Source organism: Phoca vitulina, unplaced genomic scaffold (genome assembly GCF_004348235.1).
Source record: "Phoca vitulina isolate PV1807 unplaced genomic scaffold, GSC_HSeal_1.0 scaffold50, whole genome shotgun sequence".
Taxonomy (NCBI): Eukaryota; Metazoa; Chordata; class Mammalia; order Carnivora; family Phocidae; genus Phoca; species Phoca vitulina.
This window is the reverse complement of record NW_022589753.1, coordinates 5,397,912-5,418,914: the sequence shown is the minus strand read 5'-3', so window position 1 is coordinate 5,418,914 and position 21,003 is coordinate 5,397,912. Positions and strand designations below refer to the sequence as shown.

Sequence of the window (21,003 nt, the reverse complement as noted above, 5' to 3'; positions counted from 1 at the left end):
GAAAAGAAAGAAATGCCTGCCCTCTTGTGGGTATGACTGTTCTTGCTCCTGTCACGGAAATCCAATGCACTCATCGTGCCCTTGAGGACCAAATGAGCTTCTCCTTTTGTCCGGGTGTCGGTCTGGGGGGAGTCTGGGCACATAGCTGAATCAAAGCTGAGCAGGCGCGTTTAGCCCTATGGAATACCTCATCCAGGCAAAACACTGCAAATGACCTACAAGGTCTTGTTGAAGTGTGTGGGATGGTGTTCAGATACAAACTGGGCTTGCTTTTTTGACCATGTTTCTTTTTAAGTTAGAAAAATTTAATTGTAATAACATACACAGTGAAAAATGTACTCTTTTAACCACTTCTATGTATGCAGTCCAGTAGTGTTGAGCGCCTAATATTGTTTTGCGAGTGGTTCCAGAGTTCTTACTGTCTTGCAAAACTGCAGCTCTATCCCCATTAAACACTGACTCCCCATTCCCTCCCGCCAGCCCCCGGTAACCACCATGCTACTTTCTGTCGCTATGAATTGGATGATTCTAACTACTACATGTAAGTGGAAATATATGGTATTTGCCCTTTGGGTCTGGCTTACCTCACTGAGCATCATGTCCTTAAGGTTCATCCCTGTTGTAGCCTGGGCCAGAGTTTCCTTCAAGGCTGAATTATGTTCTACCGTACGGATAGCGCACATTTTATTTATCTACTCATCCACCGATGGACATTTGGGTTGCTTCCACCTTTTGGCTACTGTGAATAACACTGCTGCTCCCCTGGGTGTACGAGTCTCTGAGAACCTGCTTTCAGTTCTTATGGATATATAACCAGATTGCTGGATCATACAGCAATTCGATTCTTACTTTTTTGATGGACCCCACTGTTCTCCACAGTGGCCGCACCATTTTCCAGTCCTACCCACAGTGCACAAGGCTCCAATTTCTCCACATCCTTACCAGGCAAAGGGGACATTTTTTAGAACCATCATTCACAGAAAGCAAAGATAGCAATTTAAGCCATTTCATTTTATTGAGTTATGCAGAACAGCTTTAAACAACAAATAAGAAGGTGTTACAAAAAGTCAAAGTGTCACAAGCATACAATAGAGAATTTAAGCCTCATCATGTGAACTCAATTAATTTGCTCTGATGAAAAGAATATAATGCCCTTCCAGCTGGAGGGTGCCCCTACGTGTTCACTTTATACAGGGCTTTTGGGCTTTGAAGATCAGCAGATCAGCATTTTAAGAATTTGAGTTTAGTTAACCGGGTGTGTGTGTGGGGGGCGAGTCCTTACACAATGCACCTGTGTAGCAAATCGTCGTGATGCACGCTTTTAATATCTCACAACTTCATTTGCCAATTATATCTCAGTAAAGGCAAAAAAACGGAATTTGGGACCTATGGATGATTTTAAACTAGGGGGAGAAAAGTTCAGAGCAAACACAGCTGCCAAGCTAAGAAGAAAAGTATGAAAAATGTATCATTATACAGATGGGTACTAGTTAATTTTAAGTACTAAAGGGGCATTTCACATGTTGCTCGAAGCTGAGAAAAGTCTCTTCAACTGGCAAAGGAGAAATACTCACCAATTACAGGGCGTGACATGCGAAGTACAATTTCTTCACAAATAACATATTTCATTATCAGTACACATTTCATTACGTTTCTCCTCACTCTGCCACTTATTTAAAAAAGTATCAAGAAAGTAGTTTTCGCAAAACAAAAGGGTGATGAACTGTATCCTAGTAGGTGACAATGGACTGTCACCAGGGAAATTTCATACCTGCCAGAAAACATAATTTAGGAAGAATACAAACTCTAAAAGTGAACCTTGCTCGTAGACCAGAGTAAAATAATTATGCATGACCGTCTAGTCTAATCTAGAGGTTTCCATCTTCTACTCAGCATTTTTTTTCTCACAATATTAAGATCTTTTTTGTTGAATTTAGAACTAATTAAAAGTATTATGGTAGCTTTAAATTTTATGGAAAATTCATTTGTATTAAAAAAGGGTATATAAAATTAGGTTTTCAGGTTTAAAAAATCGTATTAGAAATATAAAGGGTGTGTACAATTTAACATAAAGGATCCCAGCTTTGGCTGTTGGCTGAAGCATTAAATAGTCTGTGCTTACAGCTGAGATAACTGGTGTCCCCTCCCCAATCACTGCCCATTCACTGCAGGCCACCCTGCCAATATCAGGTGAATGAATTCATAGGTTTGAGGTTTTATCCTCCCAATTCAAGATCTTGGCCTTTTATAAAATACTTGCCATGCTTTTTGAACCATCCAGTGAAAAAAAAAAATAGGCAAACAATTCCTAGCACTAACCCCAAACTTTGGAAAAATCGAGACCCTCCATTGTCATGAACTTAGTTGTTTCAAAGAAGACACTACAAACTTCTAACTTGAAGAGTTAACCGCTGCAAAGAGGAACTCTGAATCTCTGTCGCTTAGCCATCACAGGTCACTTCTTCAGCCACGATGCCTCCGTAGGGGACAGGAACCACCTCTCCCTGGCACTGCTCCAGTCTCACGGCGGGAACCTCCTTAGCGGCAGCTTCTTGGGGAAAAGACACAGGATTTGGGCAAATTTAAAATAAAGTCAAGAAAACAGTGCACGTACCTTTTGGAAATAATCCCTTGATGTTTTAACATAGCAAACATCTTAGAAAATGATTTTTTTCCATTTATAAGACACTCGTGTAAGTATTTCCGATGGCACCTATGTGCTTCAGGGGGTTCTGAACCTTGGTCCCCTAAGCTTTTAGGGCTGGATGATTCTCCGCTGGGGGGCTGTCCTGTGCGTTGTACAGTATTTGGAGCATCCCCTGGTCTCTACCCACCAGAGGCCAGAAGAATGCCACTCCTCACTCGTGACACCAAACACGTTTCCAGGTGCTGCCACATGTTTGCTGGGAAGCAGGCCCGCCCCTGGCTGAGAGCCCGTGCTCTACGCTGAACGCAGGCCCTGCACAACTCGACAGTGGCTGAGCCGCTCACCTGTCTTGTTTTGGAGCTCAGGGAATGACGTCCCCAGAATGACAAAACCAGCTGCTCACAGGGCATTTGTCCCTATTGCCAGGGAGCCCATGCAGAGTCGGTTCGGGGTCACGCATTGCGCTGGGCACCCACTGTGAGCCACGCCCGGATCCGTAACCATCCCCGTCCACCCTCCAGCGGATTCTCACCAGCACAACGCTGGGAGCTTAAAAACAGATCGCTGTAAATCCGATGATACTCATCCCTCTACCCATTTCCCAAATTACTCCCCAAGAACACCCATGCAACTTCACTGCCTGCCCGTGAGAAGGGCAGACAAAGAGCCCACACTCACCAGAGCTTCACCTTCTGTGGGTTCAAGGTTGTTTGAAGACAGGTTTGCTTGTGGTTTCTGGAAGCATTTTGGGGGGAGTGCGGGGAGAGCACTAAGACCCGGGTCATGCGTATGCAAAGGAACTATGATTTGTAGAGACCTAGCCCGAAACGCTGGGTGACCTAGAGCTGACCCACCAGCACAGCAAAGTAGAAGCCAGACCACTATCTGGATAAAACAGGTTAAAAACCCCTGAAATGCAAATTAAGTATTTTTTGCGAGTATAAGCCGGGTTACTTGTTTCCATTCACACTTTGCTTAGGGTGCGACAGGTGACCATCCAAAATATGAGACATTTTTTAATACACCCAATCTTATCACTGTCTGTCTTTAAACCTACGAGGACTTTCCCATTCGTGCCCTTCTGGAAGGCAAGCATTTGGGGCAGGCAGCATTCTGCACACCCTTCAGGACCTGGTCCAAGTGATGTTCCGGTTTCCAACACCAGCGTAAGGCCGAGCGGGAGAGGGTGTCAATGCGGACCCACCTCTTATCCCTTTGATTTTGTTCTTTGTTTATTTCAGGGTCAGCGTCCAGGAGGCTCAAGGTCGACACAGGCAAGGTGCTGCCACCCAGTCGTGGAGGCCCACGGCCACCGTGGAAGCTGGTACACTTGAACTCTGCTGCCACCCAGTCGTGGAGGCCCACGGCCACCGTGGAAGCTGGTACACTTGAACTCTGCTCCACGGCAAACAGGTCACCAACCAAGGGCGACATTTTCAAAAACCCTCCATCCCCAATCGTTTGGTCTTCTGTCGAAGGCTACTCTTACTCAGATAAGAGTTGGCCAAAGGTTTTTAGAGGCTTGAATAGATAATTAAAAGAAAATACTGCATTTAGGTGTCAAGCCAAGAGGTGTCTAATTAGCTGAGAAGTCATACATTTATATGGACATTTTTGGGTCCGTCCCAGTTAGAGCGTGGATCCCCGTAGCCTGACCTCTGGATCTCTTTATGGTGGTCAAAAGATTTGAGTTGGATCTCACCTGTTTATCTTCTCCAGTAAAGGGCTGTGTTCATTATTTGCCTGTTTGGTTAAGTGGGAACGAATGAACCCTGCTAACGGCAGGCCTGGTGTGGACTCGAGGGCCGGGCCCGCCTTGAGGGGAGCTCAGCGCAGGGGGGAGAGAATCAGATAAATGTGACGCCGAGCACCAGGTGGGGGTGTGCAAAGCAGGGGCATAGCCCTGGGGTGTATGTGAGGTGGGGCTGACCCGGTTGGGGTTCAGAGCTGAGATCTCCGGGATCCACAGGTGAGATCTTGGGGATCTGTGGGTGAGTCAGCAGGAATTCCAGGCAAAGGAAAGGGTGAGTCTGGCCTGGCTGGGATGGGGGAGCGGTATGGTTAGGTGCCCGAGAGGGTGGGAGGCGGCGAGCACACCCGAGGTCCCAGCCTTCAGAGCGCTGGGTGCACAGGGAAGGGGTTCCGGTGGTGGGTAGCAGGGACAGAGGGGAGAGGCGCTGAGATGGGGTCCCGGACATCGTGGGGAGACAGGGTGGACCCGGTCCCACGCCTGTGGCCTTGAGAAGTGGGCGAGGGCGCTGCCAGTGGGTCATGGCTTCAAACACCAGCGCGGATCAGGAGAGAACGAGGCTGGGGGTGGAAGGGACCGCAGAGAGGTGGCGAGACTTCGGCTTTAAATGGACTGACTGGGAGACCGCCGAGAGGGGACGCTCGCCGGGCAGCGGAATAGTCGCTCCCTGCCTGTGGAGGCCGCAGGGGGCTGCACAGATCACCAGGGACCTGCGGCGGCAGAGGGTGAGGGTCGTGCATGCAGGTGTGGGGGGGGCACAGGTGCGCGAGTGCTACGGGCGTGGAGGGGGTGCCGCCGTGGACGCAAGGCGAGGTGCGAGCGGCTGGGGGTAGGAGGAGAGGAGGAGGGGAGGCGCTGGGGGAATGAGGGAGAACGCCAGGAGGGTGGATGCATGTGGGGCAAGCAGGAGGGGACAGGGTCAAGAGGGTGACCAGTCAGTGCTGCCGAGGAGGGACAGGCCAGTGGGACGTGCTGACAGGGAGCCTCCGGGCACCTCAGTGGGGTGACGGGGCAGAAGGCAGATGCAGGGGCCCGGGAGGGGCAGAAGTGAGCCCGTCGGGAACGTGATGGGAGCTTCTGGACCAGGGAGGGTGGGCGTCGTGCGGGGGTTCGTTTTTTCTTATGACACCTGGGTGTATTTAAGGCTGTCAGGCGGGAGCAGGCCGGGTGCCAGCGACAGGCCAGCAGGAGATGGAGGGGAAATGCGGAGGTAGGAACAGGGAGGCAGGTGCCAGGCGGAGTCACCACGGGGCCTCAGACCTCAGACGGGGGTGGGGGGGCGGCGGTGGGACTCCTCCGTAAAACCATGAAAAGTGGTGTTTTACTATATTGTCAGTGTAAAGACCAGTCTGGTCCAGACTGGCTCCGTCGTTTTTATATCCGTATTGTGATGTTCATTTCTCTTCTGAGTTTACCCCGCAAGTGCAGCGGGCCGACCCGTGCCTGCAGACGGAGAAGCCGGGGAGCTGGGGGAGGATGGCTGGAACACCAGTCCCAACTCCTGTCCAAACTCCAGCCTGGGGTGGGAAGACGCGGGCATGTGGAAGGAGGTTTGAACAGCTCGTAGTGCCCCGCTCAGAAGATCTCCAGGCCCACCACCCACTTCCCAAACAGGGGGACTGTTTAGTACAAGTATATCTCAAGTAGCAGGTGGGATATACTCACCCTAAACAAGTATTCGTTGTTTATCCGAAATTCAAAGTTAGCCGGGCATCCCCTATTTTATCTGGCAACTCTGAAGCAAGGAAAAGCCTGGCTGCTATCCAGGGGAACATTCACTAGTCAAGGATTGGGGCTGGGATCAAAATATAGGGGATTTAAGAATGAGGATGTCATGCAAACATTTTCCGTTTGTTCATGCGATAAGGTCGTGTGGTTTCCAGCCATGCTTTTCAGTTCTAAGATTCTCAGAGGACAGGAATGGACAATGTAACAGAACACGTCCGGAAGAGTCAGGTCTGTCCCCTCATGGAGGAGAACCTTTCACAGGGCAGACCAGACACAGGCCCTTTTTGCTCTAACCTGGGAACCCACGTCTGCCCCCCTGAGGCCAACGATAAAGACTCTGTTGCCCACAGTGGCCCCAAAAGAGAGAGGTCCCCATCCTAACCCCCCCAAACCTGTGACTGTAACCTTATGTGGAACAAGGATCTCTGAAGATATAATTAGGTTAAGGGTCTCAAGATGAGATCATCCTGGATTTTCCAGGTACTACGTCCAGGGACAAGTGTCCTTGGAAAGGAGAGGAGAGACAGACAGGGAGGAAGGCTGGAGTGATGTGTCCACAAGCCAAGAGACGCCTGGAGAGACCAGCAGCTGGAAAAGGCAGGCGGCCATCTCCCCAGAAACTTCATAGGGAGCACAAGCTCTTTTGACACCTTGAGTTAGGACTTCTGGGCCCCAGAGCTGAGAGAGGGTAAGCCTGCGTTGTTCTAAAGCCACTCAGTTTGTGGCCACTGTTGCAGCAGCCCCAGGACATTTACACGGCACCTGCCAGGTACAGGAGACAGCCCACCAGCTTCAAGAGGGGGCAGCCTTTCGCCTGGCCAGCCTGGCCCGCCAGAAGCCCGTGTGATGGGGGTGTGTGGATGCCACCGGGGGGGCTCTGCAGCTCTGACAGGTGCAGAAGCCATCAAGCCCACTGCGCCAGGGACCCACCCGGGGTAAAACGAAGCTCAGAATCTGCCCAAGGTGGCAGGGGGCGGCCACAGAGCGGGGCCCGGGACACACCAGTGCGTCCCCTGCATGGTAACACTCAGCACCCAAGAAAATCACTCCCAGATTAGAACCCCGTTTGTTGAAAAAGAGTTACCGTCTTCCTGGACTGCCTCTTTTGGGATGGCTGGCTTTCTCTTGGTTCTTCTCGCTTTCCCCAAGGCAGCCGGCTTTCCTGGCCCCGAGCCACACTTCGCCGAGTGTCTCTGCATGTTACCCTGTTGGAGAAATGACACGGGGCGCATGGAGAGTCAGCAGCCCCGATGGAATGCCATTTAGAATCCCACGGGTAAAGACCCAGGCGCTGGAAAGTGGGGAAACGTGTGCCTGGTATATTCTTTCTTTTTTTAAAAGATATTTACCTATTTTAGATTGAGAGAGAGAGCGCACTCAAGTGGGGAGAGGTGCAGAGAGAGAGGAACAAGCAGACTCTGCGCTGAGCACAGAGCCCACCACGGGACTCGATCCCATGACCCTGAGATCATGACCTGAGCCAAAATCAAGAGTGGGAAGCTTAACCGACTGAGCCACCCAGGCGCCCAATGCCTGGTATGTTCTTGTACAAAAAAGGTGGCTTTTTAAAAAAGGGGACCCCTCTGTTGTGTTTAGGTCTAGCCAAAAGTGAGCTTATTTTAAATATATATATTCTTTATTTACATATATATAAATTTATATATTATTTCATTATATTTATTAAATATATAAATTTATAGTAAATTCATATATAAACTTAGTAAATTTACTATAAATTTATATATTTATATTTAAGTATATAAATATTTATTTTTGAGTAAATATAAATAAATAAAATAAAATAAATATAAAAAATATATATTTTTATCATAGAAGTCAATGAGAAGACAGTATCTATTCTTCTAAAATGTGTCTACTCTCCAAAGTGAGGCTTGATGTTGAACCAGAGATTCAATAGACTGTCAATTTTAAGAAAATCAATCATACACTGTATGAATTTCACTGCCCTGCCAACCTCTCTCCTGACCTACCATGCATGGAGTTAGGGAACGTATACACAACACTCAAAATTAAGAGGGAAGTCACAGATTTCCCAGTCAAGACGATTAACAATGCATTCTTACACAGGAACATTTAGGATGACTTAAGTTAGGAATCTTCCACTGTTTGGGAAGTTCATATGGAAAGTAAGATCCTGGTGATGTGTCAGTCAATTTGCTGATGATATAAAATCTCCCACCTAATTTCTACTTTGGCTTCAGCATGGTGCTCCGCTGGACTGTCCTGGTTTTTATGGGTAGAAGGGGAAGGATTCATGTGTAAGTGGAGGGGGGATGTTACGGGTTACTGAAACTTCTTCCATTTTGGGTTGGCAAACGATGGTCCATGGGTCAAATCCAGTCGGCCAACTGTTTTTGGAAAAACAAGTTTTCTGGGGGCACCTGGGTGGCTCAGTGTGTTAAGCGTCTGCTTTTGGCTCGGGTCATGATCCCGGGGTCCTGGGATGGAGCCCCTTGTCAGGCTCCCTGCTCGGTGGGGAGCCTGCTTCTCCTTCTCCCTCTACCACTCTCCCTGCTTGTCCTCTCTCACTCACTCTCTCTCTCTCAAATAAATAAATTATATATATATAAAGTTTTCTGGAACACTGCCATGTCTATTTGTTTATGAATTGTCCATCTATGGATGCTTTTGTGTTACAACAGTAGTTGGGCCAGAAACTGGTCTGCAAAGCTGGAAATATTACCACCTGGCCCTATACAGAAGAAAGTTGGCCGACCGCTGATGTATATGATGATCATGCACAAACGGAGCCTTTTGGGGCCAAGGATTCTTTTGAGGATATGATGATCGCAATGGCCTCTTCCCCAGCAAAGCACATACTCGTGCACACATACACACAATCTCCCTCCAAATTCATGAAGCTCATGGCTAACGACTCTGGACATTGGCTTTGGATTAATAAACAACCAAAAACACAACCAGCCTTTAAAAAGTAAGGGCGCTAAGATTTTAAGTAAACCAATATGACATTTAGATTATTTAGAACTCGGGGGGCAGAGTGGTATGACAGACATATGCATCAGAGGACTGTTTCTCAAGAGAGGAAGGACCCAGCATTTGGAATCCAGAGCAGGGGTCCTCACTGGGGAGGAAAGGTGCTCACAGCCCTATGACATTCTGGTGTGGAAACCACCGCATATTAAAGAATGAGAGTTTGTGAACGATGTACTTTCTAAAAATTAAATTGGATTCAAGTACCCAGATATGCACATATTTCTTTATTTTTAAAGAGTTCATATTTTAGGGCAGTTTTAGGTTCAGAGCATAATTGAGAGGGAGACAGAATTTCCCTTACGCCCCTTGCCCCCGCACACGCACAGCCTCCCCCCATTATCCGAATCCTCACCAGAACGGGGGATGCTTTTGTTACAATCGATGAACCTACATGGACACATCACAATCACCCAAAGCCCGTGGTTTACACTGAGGTTCACTCTTGGTGGTGTTTGTTCTGTGGGTGTGGACAAATGTATAATGACCATATCCACCATTCTAGTATCACACAGAATAGTTTCGCTGCCCTAAAACTCCTCCGTGTTGCACCCGTTCATCCCTCCTCCCCAACCCCTGGAAACACCCATCTTGTTACTGTGTCCATAGTTCTGCCTTTTCCAGAATGCCCTATGGTTGGAATCGTAGTGTACCCTTTTCAGATTCGCTTCTTTCACTTAGTAATATGCATTTAAGGTTCTTTCATGTCTTCATGGCTTGATGGCTCATTTCTTTGTAGTCCTGAACACTACTCCATTATCTCGATGGACCTGTTTATCCATCACCTACTGAAGGACGTCTTGGCTGCTTCCAAGTTTTGGCGATTATGAATAAAGCGGCTATCAACATCCAGGTCCAAGTTTTTGTGTGGACATAAGTTTTCTACCCCTTTGGGTGAATAGGAGTGTGAGTGCTGGATTGTATGGTAAGAGTATGTTTAGTTTTATAAGAAACCACCAAACTGTCTTCCAATGTGGCTGCACCATTTTGCAGGCCGCCCAGCAACGCCCAAGCACTCGGTCTGCTCCACGTCCTGGCCAGTGTCTGGTATCCTCAGCGTTCTGGACTTTGGCCATTTTTGATAGGTGTGTGGTGCTGTCTTTTTTTTTATTTTTTTAAACATTTTTTTAAAAAGATTTTATTTATTTATTTGACAGAGAGAGAGATAGCGAGAGAAGGAACACAAGCAGGGGGAGTGGGAGAGGGAGAAGCAGGCTTCCCGCGGAGCAGGGAGCCCGATGCAGGGCTCGATCCCAGGACCCTGGGATCATGACCTGAGCTGAAGGCAGATGCTTAACGACTGAGCCACCCAGGTGCCCCTGGTGTCTTGATTTATTTGCATTTCCCTGATGACGTACGACGTGGAGCATCTCTTCATGTACATGTTCTTTGCTGAGGGGTCTGTAAAAATCCTTGGCCCATTTTTTAAATCAGGTTATCTGTTTTCTTAGGGTTGTGTTTTAAGAGGTCTTTGTGTATTTTGGATGACCGTCCTCTATCCGATGTGACTTTTGCGTATCTTTTCCCCGTCTGTAGCTTGTCTTCTCGAGTCAGAGGTCGTGCATTTTAGTGAAGGCCAGCTTATGGATGATTTCTGTCATGGATGGCACCTTTAGTGTTGTCCCTGAAAAGTCCCTGCCAAACCCTAACAAGATTTTCTCTTGTTATCTTCATGGGTTTTATCGTTTTGCATTTTACCTTTAGGTCTGTGATCCATTTTGAATTAATTTTAGTGAAGGGTGTCAGGTCTTTTTCTAGATTTTTCATTTTTGCTGAGCACGGAATCCCATGACCCTGAGATCATGACCTGAGCCGAAATCAAGAGCCAGCCACTCAACCGACTGAGACACCCAGGCGCCCCTAATGTGCGGAGACTGATAGGAATTGCACTGAACCTACAGATCAAGTTGTAAAGGACTGACATCTTGACATTGTTTTCTTATCCATAAACATGGACTATTTTTCTCCATTTATACAGTTTTTCTTTGATTTCATTCATCAGAGCATTTTTCGTTTCCATTGTAGCAATTCTTTGTGGTTCTTTCTTAGGGTTTCCATCTCTCTGCTCGTGTTGCTCACCTGGTCTTGCGTGCCATCTACTTTATCCACTAGCGCCCTTAGCGTGGGAATCAGGGCTGTTTTAAATTCCTGATGATTCCAACATCCCTGCCATGCCTGCTTTTGCTGTTCTGTCTCTCCAAACTGTGATTTTGCCTTTTGGGATGACTTACTAAGTTTTCCTCATAGCTGGACTTGACGCCCCGGGGAAAAGGAGCTGCTGGAAACAGGGCTTTGGGAACGCAGAGGGGAGGTGTGGGGAGGGGGCGTGTTCTGTAGCCTGTGACTGGGTCTCACTGTGTCCATGAGTCGTGCCTCTGGACTGTGAACCTCGCAAGTGTTTCTCGGTTTTATTTTCCACCTCAGGTGGGACCGGAGGGCTGTTGTGGGCTGGAGTCGGGTGTCTCCCTTCCACCGGGTCACTTAGTTCTGATGATACCCCAGCGGGTTAGGCTCTGATGAACTAGTTTCCCCAGAGGGAGACCTTGTTAAGGAGAACAGAAGGTTCTGGGGTATTTCAGATCGCTTCCTCCCCTTTCCCCGGCTGGAGGGAAGCAGAAACGGATTCTTTTTCTGACGTTCACTGTGGAAACCTGGTCGGGCTCCTGGTGGTAAAACCCCCAGTACAGTGGGGGCCTTTGTGACTGGGACTGTAGTTTCTCTCGGACTTGTCCACCTGAGCCTCCAGCGAGTCTTCAATTACCATTCAGGTTTTCCTGCCCTGGCGCTGGTTCCCGTGGAGGCTTCTGCCCGCGAGTCTCTGCTCTGGAACCCGTGACTCAGTGTTCACCTGTCCATCTCCATTCTTCGGGGCGGTGGTTGGCCCTGTGTGCTCCCCTCTCCCTACAGATCCTAGAAGAGCTGATTTTTCAATCTATTCAGGTGTTCACTTGTTGTTAGGACAGAGTGGCAACTTCCAAGTGGAACCGGAAATGGGTTGTTTAATTTTTTTAACAGCTTTATTGAGATTTAATTCATATAGCATAGAATTCTTCCATTTAAATTGTGTAATTCAGTGGCTTATTCCTAGTGTTGTACCATCACCACCATCAATTTCAGAACAACATTTCAAAAAGAAACCCTACGCTCTTAGGAGTCACTCTCCGCCTTCCTCTCCCCCAGCCCCTGGCAACCACTAAGCCACCTTCCGTCTCTGTGAATATTCTGGACATTTCCTAGAAAGGGAATCATAGAATATATGGCTTCTTTTAAGGTTCACCATGTTGTCACATGTACACATTCCTTTTAATGGCTGTGTAATATTCCACTGCATGGATGTACAATGTTTTATCTGTTCATCGGCTGATGTACATTCAGGTAGTTTCCACTTTTTGGAGCTGTTTATGAATGACACTGCTATGAATATTCGTGTACAAGTTTCTGTGTGGTCCTTTTGAGTATATGCCTGGGAGTGGGACAGCTGGACTGTGCACTAACTTTATGTTTCACTTTTTGAGAAACAGCCAGACTACCTTCCAAGGTGGTGTCACCATTTTCAGATCCCACCGGCGCTGTGGGAGGGCTCTGATTTTCCCACATCTTTTGTTATCGGTCTCCTTTGACTGTAGCCACCCTCATGGCTGGCCCTACATGTTCTCGCTATGATTCTGGTTTGCATTTCCCGAGCAACGAACGACGCTAAACATCTTTTCATGTGCTTATAGGCCATTTGTAGATCTTGTGTGAAGAAATGTCTATTTAGATCCTCTGCCCATTTTTCTTTGGGTATTTGTCTTTTTATCCTTATGCTGTAAGAGGTTTTATACGTAGGCGCACCTCATTTTACCATACTCTGCTTTACTGCACCTGTAGGCACTGTATTTTTTATAAATGGAAGGTGTGTAGCAATCTGGCATCGAGCAAGTCTACTGATGCTGTTTCCAGAAAGCTCATACTGCATCTCCGCATCACACTTCTGTAATTCTCGCAATATTTCAAACTTTTTCATCATTATTGTATTTGTTATGGTGATCTGTGATCAGTGATTACAACTTGCCGAAAGCTCAAATGATGGTTAGCACTTTTTAGCTATAAAGTATTTTTAAATTATGGTATATACTTTTTTTTAAAAGACATAATGCTATTGCACGCTTAACAGACTATAGCATAGTGTAACTGTAACTTTCATATGCACTGGGAAACCAACCCATTCCTCTGACTCACTTTATCGTGAGGTACTTTACTGTAGAGCTGAAGCCTACACCGTCCCCAAGGTACACCTGTATTCTAGATGCAAGTCCAAATACACTTTCTTGAACGCAAGAAAAGTTTTCAAAACTTTGATTGTATGTTCTGAGGAATTCTATGAGGCAGACTCATTCTCTTCTCTGTTTTCTGGTTCTTCACACCAAAGGGCAGGCTCTTTACAATGTTGACTCGGTATGAACGCTGTGTTTGGTGTTGTCACTATTGTATTTGAGAATTTGAACTTAGGAGTATTAACACTCCAGAATTACCCAGAAAACCACAAAGAGAAAAGATAAAGCTTTCTCCTCATAAAGAGTCAACTTCAGATAATTCAAAACTTTTATAAAAGCTAGCCGGGAGCGCATACATTGTCTAGGGATCTGGCTCATCATCTGTCGTGGTTTTGCAATGACCACAAATTCTTCCACACTCTTCCTTTCGAAAGGAACCCCATCCCCCACCTCTTGAATGTGGGCTGGACCTAGTGATTCGTTTCTAATGAGTAGAAGTAATGGGCCACTTTTAAAACTAGCTGACAAAGGGCACAGTTGCTCTCTCCCCCTTGCTCTGGGTCATGAGGACACTCGAGCAGCCCAATGAAGAGGTCCACGTGGTAAGGAACTGAGGCCTCCTGCCAAAAGCCATGGGAGGGCACCATCTTGGGAGTGGAGCCTCCAGCCCCGCCAGGCCTTGGGTGATGTGGCCCCCAGCGGACAATATCCTGACTGTAACCTCATGAGAGACGCCGAGCCAGACCCATCCATCCAAGCCCCTCCCAAATTCCTGCCCCACAGAGAATGTGCGGTAATAAACGTTTGTTGTTTTTTAAGCTACTAAGCTTTGAGGTGATTTGTTAGATAGCAATAGATAAATAATACACTGCCTAAAAAAAAAATAACATGGAAGACTAAACGTATTTCTTATCAGAGTACCAGCAACACTGCTCTAAGAACGTCTCTGAGATATTTTGAAAATTGCGTCCTCTCTGTGAAATAGCCTAAATCTAATTCACAGGAACAATGTTAAAATGTTACACTTAAAGCAGGAGTCTTTGCAGATTCTGGGGAGTATGAGAATTCCCTGTAACGATTTGTAGGATTTTGTCTGCAGAATTGTCTTTTTTCACGGAAGGGGAGACCACACTTTCGTAAGATTTTCAAGAGCTCTGTGGCTCCAAAAAACTAATAACCACTTCCCTAAGGCAGGACAGATACTGCCTTCAGGCTTGACAAGTTTCTATAATTGGGTTTAAACTCCCTGAGTGTGTCAGCGCCCGTGAAACAGAGGAACCTCTTCGAGGAGGACTTACTGTGACTTAAGTAAGCTTACCCAGCGGGAGAAGCCCTTGCCACACTTGGGGCATTCGTAAACGGCCGGGATGAAATTGGCATCATGGTACTTCTTGAGGTGCTCATTTAGAAGTTGCTTCTGTCGGAAACATTTATCACACGAGAGGCAGGGGAACGGCTTCTCTCCGGTGTGGGTGCGTATGTGAACGGTCATATGACGTTCCTAGGAGGGATGGGGAGGAAGACAAGCAGCTGAGCTACCTATGGGGACTTTTTTAGTCCTTGACGTTATTTATTATATACCTTTCCTCCCTCCCCAACGATGAGCATATGATTAAGGTAAGTGAGGGCACACACACTGTCAGGATGGCATCGCTAGGGTGACGGCGCGGTCTGGCCATCTAGGAACCAAACTTGTCCACCCTGCTGTGAGGCCACCAGCAAGCTCTGGGCATGCAATGGAACATTCCTTGCGGAGTGAAACGATAATCACCTGGCCCTCCAAGAGAGCTCAGGGATTTGCAGCCCGACTTCTATAACTATTTGCAATGACCTGAGTTTACAAAGGGCCGATAGAGCCTGGACACAAAAATCTAATGTCAGAGGGGAGCCTGGGTGGCTTGATCGGTTAACATCCAACTCTTGGTTTTGGCTCAGGTCATGATCTCAGGGTCGTGAGATCTGCTCTCAGTGGGGCGTCCGCTGGAGAGTCTCTCCTTCTGCCCCTCCCCCTGCTCATGCACTCGAGATCTCTTTTTCGAATAAATAAATAAATCTTAAAAAATTTTTTTAAAAATCTAATGCCAGAGTTTCAAGTCAGTGGCTATTTGGGGCTGGAAGAATATTAAGCCTCTAAATATTTCCCCTCCTGCTTCCTGATAAATATTAGGACAAATCTTATTATCTATTTAAAAGCGTAACACTGATAATAACTCTTCTTAGCAAAGAAATAACCAGAAATTTTAACTAAGATTTACATCAGTAAATAATTTGCAGAAGCAGGACACAAATATATATAAAGTCAAGCAAAAGTACCCGTTTTATTTAAAACGCTAGGATCACGCAGAGGAGACACATGCCCACTTCTATGTTATTGTTCATAACTGAATGGACCGTGTTTCTCCAAGGCTCCCTCCTATGGGTACCCTGTTCCCCACCCGCCTCTCCTCTCACCTTCCTTTCCAGACAGCGTGGCCCTGGTGGGACCTTGACTCCCAGGGTGGAACTGAGCGACGCTGTCCTGGGAGGAGGGTGGGTGGAAAGGCATGTGGGGAAGAGGGTCCTTTTTGTATTCCATTCCATTTCAATCCACTGATCTATCTTATACTTTGAGTGAATCTTTTACCTACATGCACGATTTTGTAAAATAAGGGACTGATTGGTCATCTGGTAAATCTCAGTTTATTGAGCTATGGAGAGCTTCTAACTGTTGACACATTTCATGACACTGTATAAAGAAATGTTTTCTTAAAATCGCTCCAGTCTCGTTAAAAAAGTCTTCAAGTGTTAGCAAGCTGTCAAGCTCATGGTGGTGGAAATGCAAACTTCTAATTGTTTATTTCCTCGTGACAGCTGACATCATATCTTTGCCAACACATCTTCCTTGAAGTGACAGACTCACTTTATTTACTTTCAGAAAGGCACAGAGTGTTGCCACGTGTCTGGGATGGAAGCGGCGGAGTCTGTCACTCGTTCTCTCAAGTGAAAACAACAGCTCAGGAAAGAGTGGCTAGTTGAGCTGGCAACTCGGACAAGGCGCCAGGAGCTTCCGTCCCGACGGCCACTGGGTTTCGGGAGACGGCTGTGGTACCTCATCACTGCAAGTATTGGGGGTCAAGACTGAATGAAGCTGGTGACTGTCACCACCCCATTGAGAACAGTCTTAAGGAAAACTGCCTTTATCTTTGCAGCCAGCACAGGACTGTGAGGAACACAGCGGAGACCAGTCCTGCTTCGCCGCGTCGCTGCTCAGCCTGGTTCTGACGCACCTTCTGACGCACGCCGCTTTGGTCCCATCACCACCCACGTCAACATAGCGAAAAGGGCAGATACTGTGTTGGCGTTAATTAATTAGTTAATGATCATCTTGATTTATGGCCCTGACTGGTTTCAAGGACGTGCGGGGGTCTGTAAACCATACCCCCCTTTTTTTTTAAGATTTTATTTATCTTAGAGAGGAAAGAGAGAACGAGAAAGCACGCACAGGGAGGGAGGGGCAGAGGGAGAGAGAGAATCCTCAAGCAGACTCCTCACTGAGTGTGGAGACTGACGCGAAGCGCGATCCCACGACCCTGAGATCATGACCTGAGCTGAAGCCAAGAGCTGGATGCTTCACCGACTGCCTCACCCAGGCGCCCCTGTCAACCATACTTTGAAGAACTGTAGCTTTGACATACTGGCCCCTGGCTGCTTTCTGGTTATTCTGAACACCATCTTTCAAGAAAGCGTGACCTTGTTCAGTATTTTCAAAGTGACAGAGGACCCCCTTCCGACCCGCCCTTCTTGCACACCCCGCTGCCTTCCTCTGCCTCCCCAAATCGCCTGAAACCTGGTACCTGTTTGCAGGCATAACTACAGTGTTCACACTTGAACCTCTTCTCGTTCTTATGAGTCTTCTGGTGCTGAATGAGGGCGTAGCGTTCATGGAAGACAGCAGAACAACAGCGACACTTCATCTCTGCGGCCTTGTAAGAATGCAGGTTCCGCAGATGGACACCTAAAATAGCGACAGAACGGGGGGCGCTGAAACCGTATTATTTCTGTTAGCTGCTTTCCCGAGCCCTGTGTCGGGGCTTCTCGATCTCGGCACTACTAGCACCTGGAGCTGGTTTCTTCTTGGGGGAGCCGTCCTGGACGCTGTAGGAAGTTTAGCAGCGTCCCTGGCCTCCTCCCAGTACATACCAGTAGCATCCTTTCCTCCCCGGGTGTGACAACCAGAATGCCTCTAGACATTGCCAACTGCCTCCCAGGGAACGAAATCCTTCCCCGCTGGGCGCTGCTGCTAAGAATGCACCGCGTGCTGACAAGTCTGCTGAATACCCTTTTCACCACAGAGTGAGATGTCGTCTAGGCTGGGGCATATCGGACCCAATGTGTTCAATGAACAGAGCACCTCGAGAACCTCATCATGGTGCGGGCGGGTTTTTGGGATAATGTTAAGGTGGTTTCACATTAAAAACATATAACCTCTGTATCTTAAAAAAAAAGCCCAGATGTTCTGTTGGAAGTCAATGCCCTGGTTTTTTCCTCTGTCGTAACTGACCTAGGACTCGCAGTGAGGTCTGATTGGACACGCTCTAGAATAATTTCTGCTGAACTACGTCTAATGCATGGTGGTTTGTGGTCCTTTGTGGAAAAGGCCAACCCCAACGGACACCTGGAGGAGGTACACCCTCGATGTGCTGACTCAGTCACTGAGGAGCCTGATCTCTCCAGTGGTGGCAGGAAGACTTCACTGGTTCACAAAGCATCTCACCAAGTACGCGGAGTGGGCCGCCTACTGAAATGGGTGTGACCTACATCATTTCGTGTTTCCTTTCTGGGCAACAGGCTTGTGGCTCTTGTACCCTACAAAGTCCCACTGGGCTGTGTTTTGTGGCATGCCAGTAACTACCATAACATTGACAGAATGTTCCAGATTTTAAAAAAAGAAAAAGTTAAGGCTTCATAAAACACCCTCACTCTTTCAGAAATGTTCTCAAAACCGTGTTATCTCATCTCCAGAATTTCTCGGGCAAATCGGTGACTTATATTTGTACTAGCATGTTGAGTCTTACATGCTTTGGCAAGAGAAGTAAGATCATGGAAAATGGGAAGCCCAGAAGCCCCAAAACATAGAAGAGAGGCTCATTCACTCATGGTTGCTCCCACTCCTAAACACTGCCTGGTTTTCCCTGTGGGCAGGATAAAACCCAGACTCCTAAATCTGGCATTCAGAGTTGCTCACCATGCATTCCATTTCTGCTCTGTGATGTTTCTTGCCATTGAGAGGGCGTACCGTATCACAGCAAGGATTTCAGACCATAGGGTGGCCTCTTTTACTCAAGTGAGTTCCCTAAGGGGAGGGCTGTTTAAGTTCTTCCTTTTGTAACCTCAGCACCCTGAACTTTCTAGGATCACAGCAAGAGTCTAAGAAAGGTTTGCAGAGTATCACTGATGAGAACATTAACAGAGTCAGAACTACCTCCAGGCCACCTCCTGGCACCCTGGCACCTCCCAGCTTAGGGGACCGTGCAGCAATTCATGCTGTCTCTCTAAGCCCCTCCATCATCTGTAAAAACAGGCCTGCTATGGAATGAAATGGTATCCGTGGAAGTGCTTTAGGAGCTTAAATACCCGTGACTGCTTAGCAGGTGTACCTGGAACTGAATGGGCTCTAGGCCAGGACTCCAAAAACAAGCCATGAACCCGCACTTCTGCAATCTCGCCACTAGATGGCACCACAGGACCTCTGAAAAAAACCCTCGAGCTGGTCCTGCAGACCAGGGGCCTCCCTGTCATCAGGCCCAGGGCTCCACAGGTTTCCAGGCTGTGCCCCCCTAAGAGCCAACCAGTACTGTCCTTAAAGGAAGTTCATTAAGCCAGACACTCACGCAGGTCGCTCTTCCTTGCGATGATGGTGGCACAGTGCGGACACTGGTATTTGGGGACATTCTCGCTGTGCTTCTGTAGGATGTGTATTTTCATGGTGCCGCTCTGGGTGAAGCGTGCGTGGCACACGTGGCATTCGTACGGCTTCTCACCTGTGACACGGACGACGGAAGTGACCCTCTGCACGGTGGCTTCGCCCAGCAAGCCCGGATCCTCTCCAAAACTCCCTGGAGCTGAAAGCCTTTCTTTTATCCCCGAGGCCCCTTTCTCAACCCCTTCCTTGTATATTTAGCCCCACGACTGGAGCCCGATGCCCAAATCAAGCCCAGACAATGTTACATCAAATACAGCTGTGGGGACGGTGGCCAGACCGGCGGCCCTCCTACCATCTGGGGGCTACTCGTCTGCTGGCCACCCGGTTCCCACCCTGGTGTACAGAACGAGACATACACGTAAACATAGTCTTCATACAAAAAATATATATAAAGTAAGTGCTAGAAATACCATATAATCCACTAATTCCACTTCTGGGTATTTATGCGAAGAAAACAAAAGTAGTGATTTGGAAAGATATATGCCCCCATGTTTACTGCAACGTTACTGACTACAGTTGAAATACGGAAGCAGACCGACTATCCACTGAGATATGAAAGGATAAAAAAGAGACGGTGTATATATATATTTATATATAAAATGGAATATTGCTCAGCCATCAGAAAAGCATGAGATCTTGCCATTTGCAACGACATGGGTGGACCTAGAGGGAGTTACGCTAAGTGAAGAAGTCAGGCAGAGACCATAGGATTTCACCTGTATGTGAGATCTACGTAACAAAACAGACAGAACAGACTCATAAATACAGAGAACTTGGGATTGCCACAGGAGAGCGGGGTTGAGGGACGCGCCGAGAGATGAAGGGGATTAAGAGGTATGAACTTTCAGTTACAAAATAAAGAAGCTACGCGGACGAACAGCTCGGCCTGGGGTACGTGGTCGGCGGTATTGTAATCACGTTGTACGTGTGAGCTTGTGCGGTGGCAGAAGGGGACCACACTTACGATGAGCATCGGGTACTGTATGTGACGGGACAGTCTCTGTTGTACCCCTGAATCTAGTGTATGTGTCAACTACAGATCCATTAAAAATAAATAAAAAATTAAGTGCATTACAAAACCAGCACACTTTACGTTCTGCCTTAAAATTGGAGGGTCAGTTACCAGGGGACTGAAATCCCCGACACACCCACAGAGGCAGACACGGGACGGCAGTCTGCTTCTCCCCACGGCCCCCCACCCCGAGGCTAAGCACACATAAAGGTGCGGATCAAACTCCCCATGTCAGAAAGAATGAGGATGCTTGCTCTGACATCTGAGCTTCCCACGGGCCTCGAGGAACATTCTGTCCAGGATCCCTTGGAACGGGGACACCGCGCCAAACCAGCGGGGCCTCCTGCGCGGGCCGGCGTTACCTGAGTGCGTCCTCATGTGCCGCTTCAGCTTGTAGGTGTCTTTGCTCGCGTAGCTGCATAGAATGCACTGGAAGGGGCGCTCCCCCGTGTGTGAGCGGATGTGGCGCTTCAGCTTACTGGCCTGGGGAACAAACAAGGGGCACAGAGCGCCATCAGCACTTAAGAGTCCTGAGAGTCTTCCATTAATCAGCATGATAAAAGATCTGGAAATTGCTCCTACGTTAACGTCAGCGCGGATTTCACGCGCCCAACATGGTGAACCGGTCATGACTTT

At 47.7% G+C, this 21,003-nt stretch overlaps 1 protein-coding gene across 1 annotated transcript; it reads right to left on the bottom strand.

Annotated features, from left to right (window-relative positions):
* Positions 1–2,441: 2,441 nt before the first annotated feature.
* LOC116621716 (transcriptional repressor CTCFL-like) lies at positions 2,442–19,573 on the bottom strand. The gene is made up of 5 exons (XM_032387667.1): positions 19,264–19,573; positions 17,227–17,387; positions 14,712–14,894; positions 7,210–7,330; positions 2,442–2,551 (listed from the first exon to the last, which is right to left on the bottom strand). The coding sequence occupies exons 1-5, from the start codon at positions 19,355–19,357 to the stop codon at positions 2,442–2,444; spliced, it is 669 nt and encodes a 222-aa protein (XP_032243558.1). The 5' UTR covers positions 19,358–19,573.
* Positions 19,574–21,003: the final 1,430 nt, after the last annotated feature.

What these genes read in the sequence shown, in the direction of transcription:
- LOC116621716 (XM_032387667.1), bottom strand. Translation starts at nt 19,357, where the DNA reads ATGAAAATACACATCCTACAGAAGCACAGCGAGAATGTCCCCAAATAC. An exon ending in CGCAAGGAAGAGCGACCTGC is followed by an intron (nt 17,388 to 19,263) that starts GTGAGTGTCTGG and finishes TCGCTATTTTAG; the next exon opens with GTGTCCATCTGCGGAACCTG. An exon ending in AGAGGCAGTCCAGGAAGACG is followed by an intron (nt 2,552 to 7,209) that starts GTAACTCTTTTT and finishes CTTTTCCCCAAG; the next exon opens with AAGCTGCCGCTAAGGAGGTT.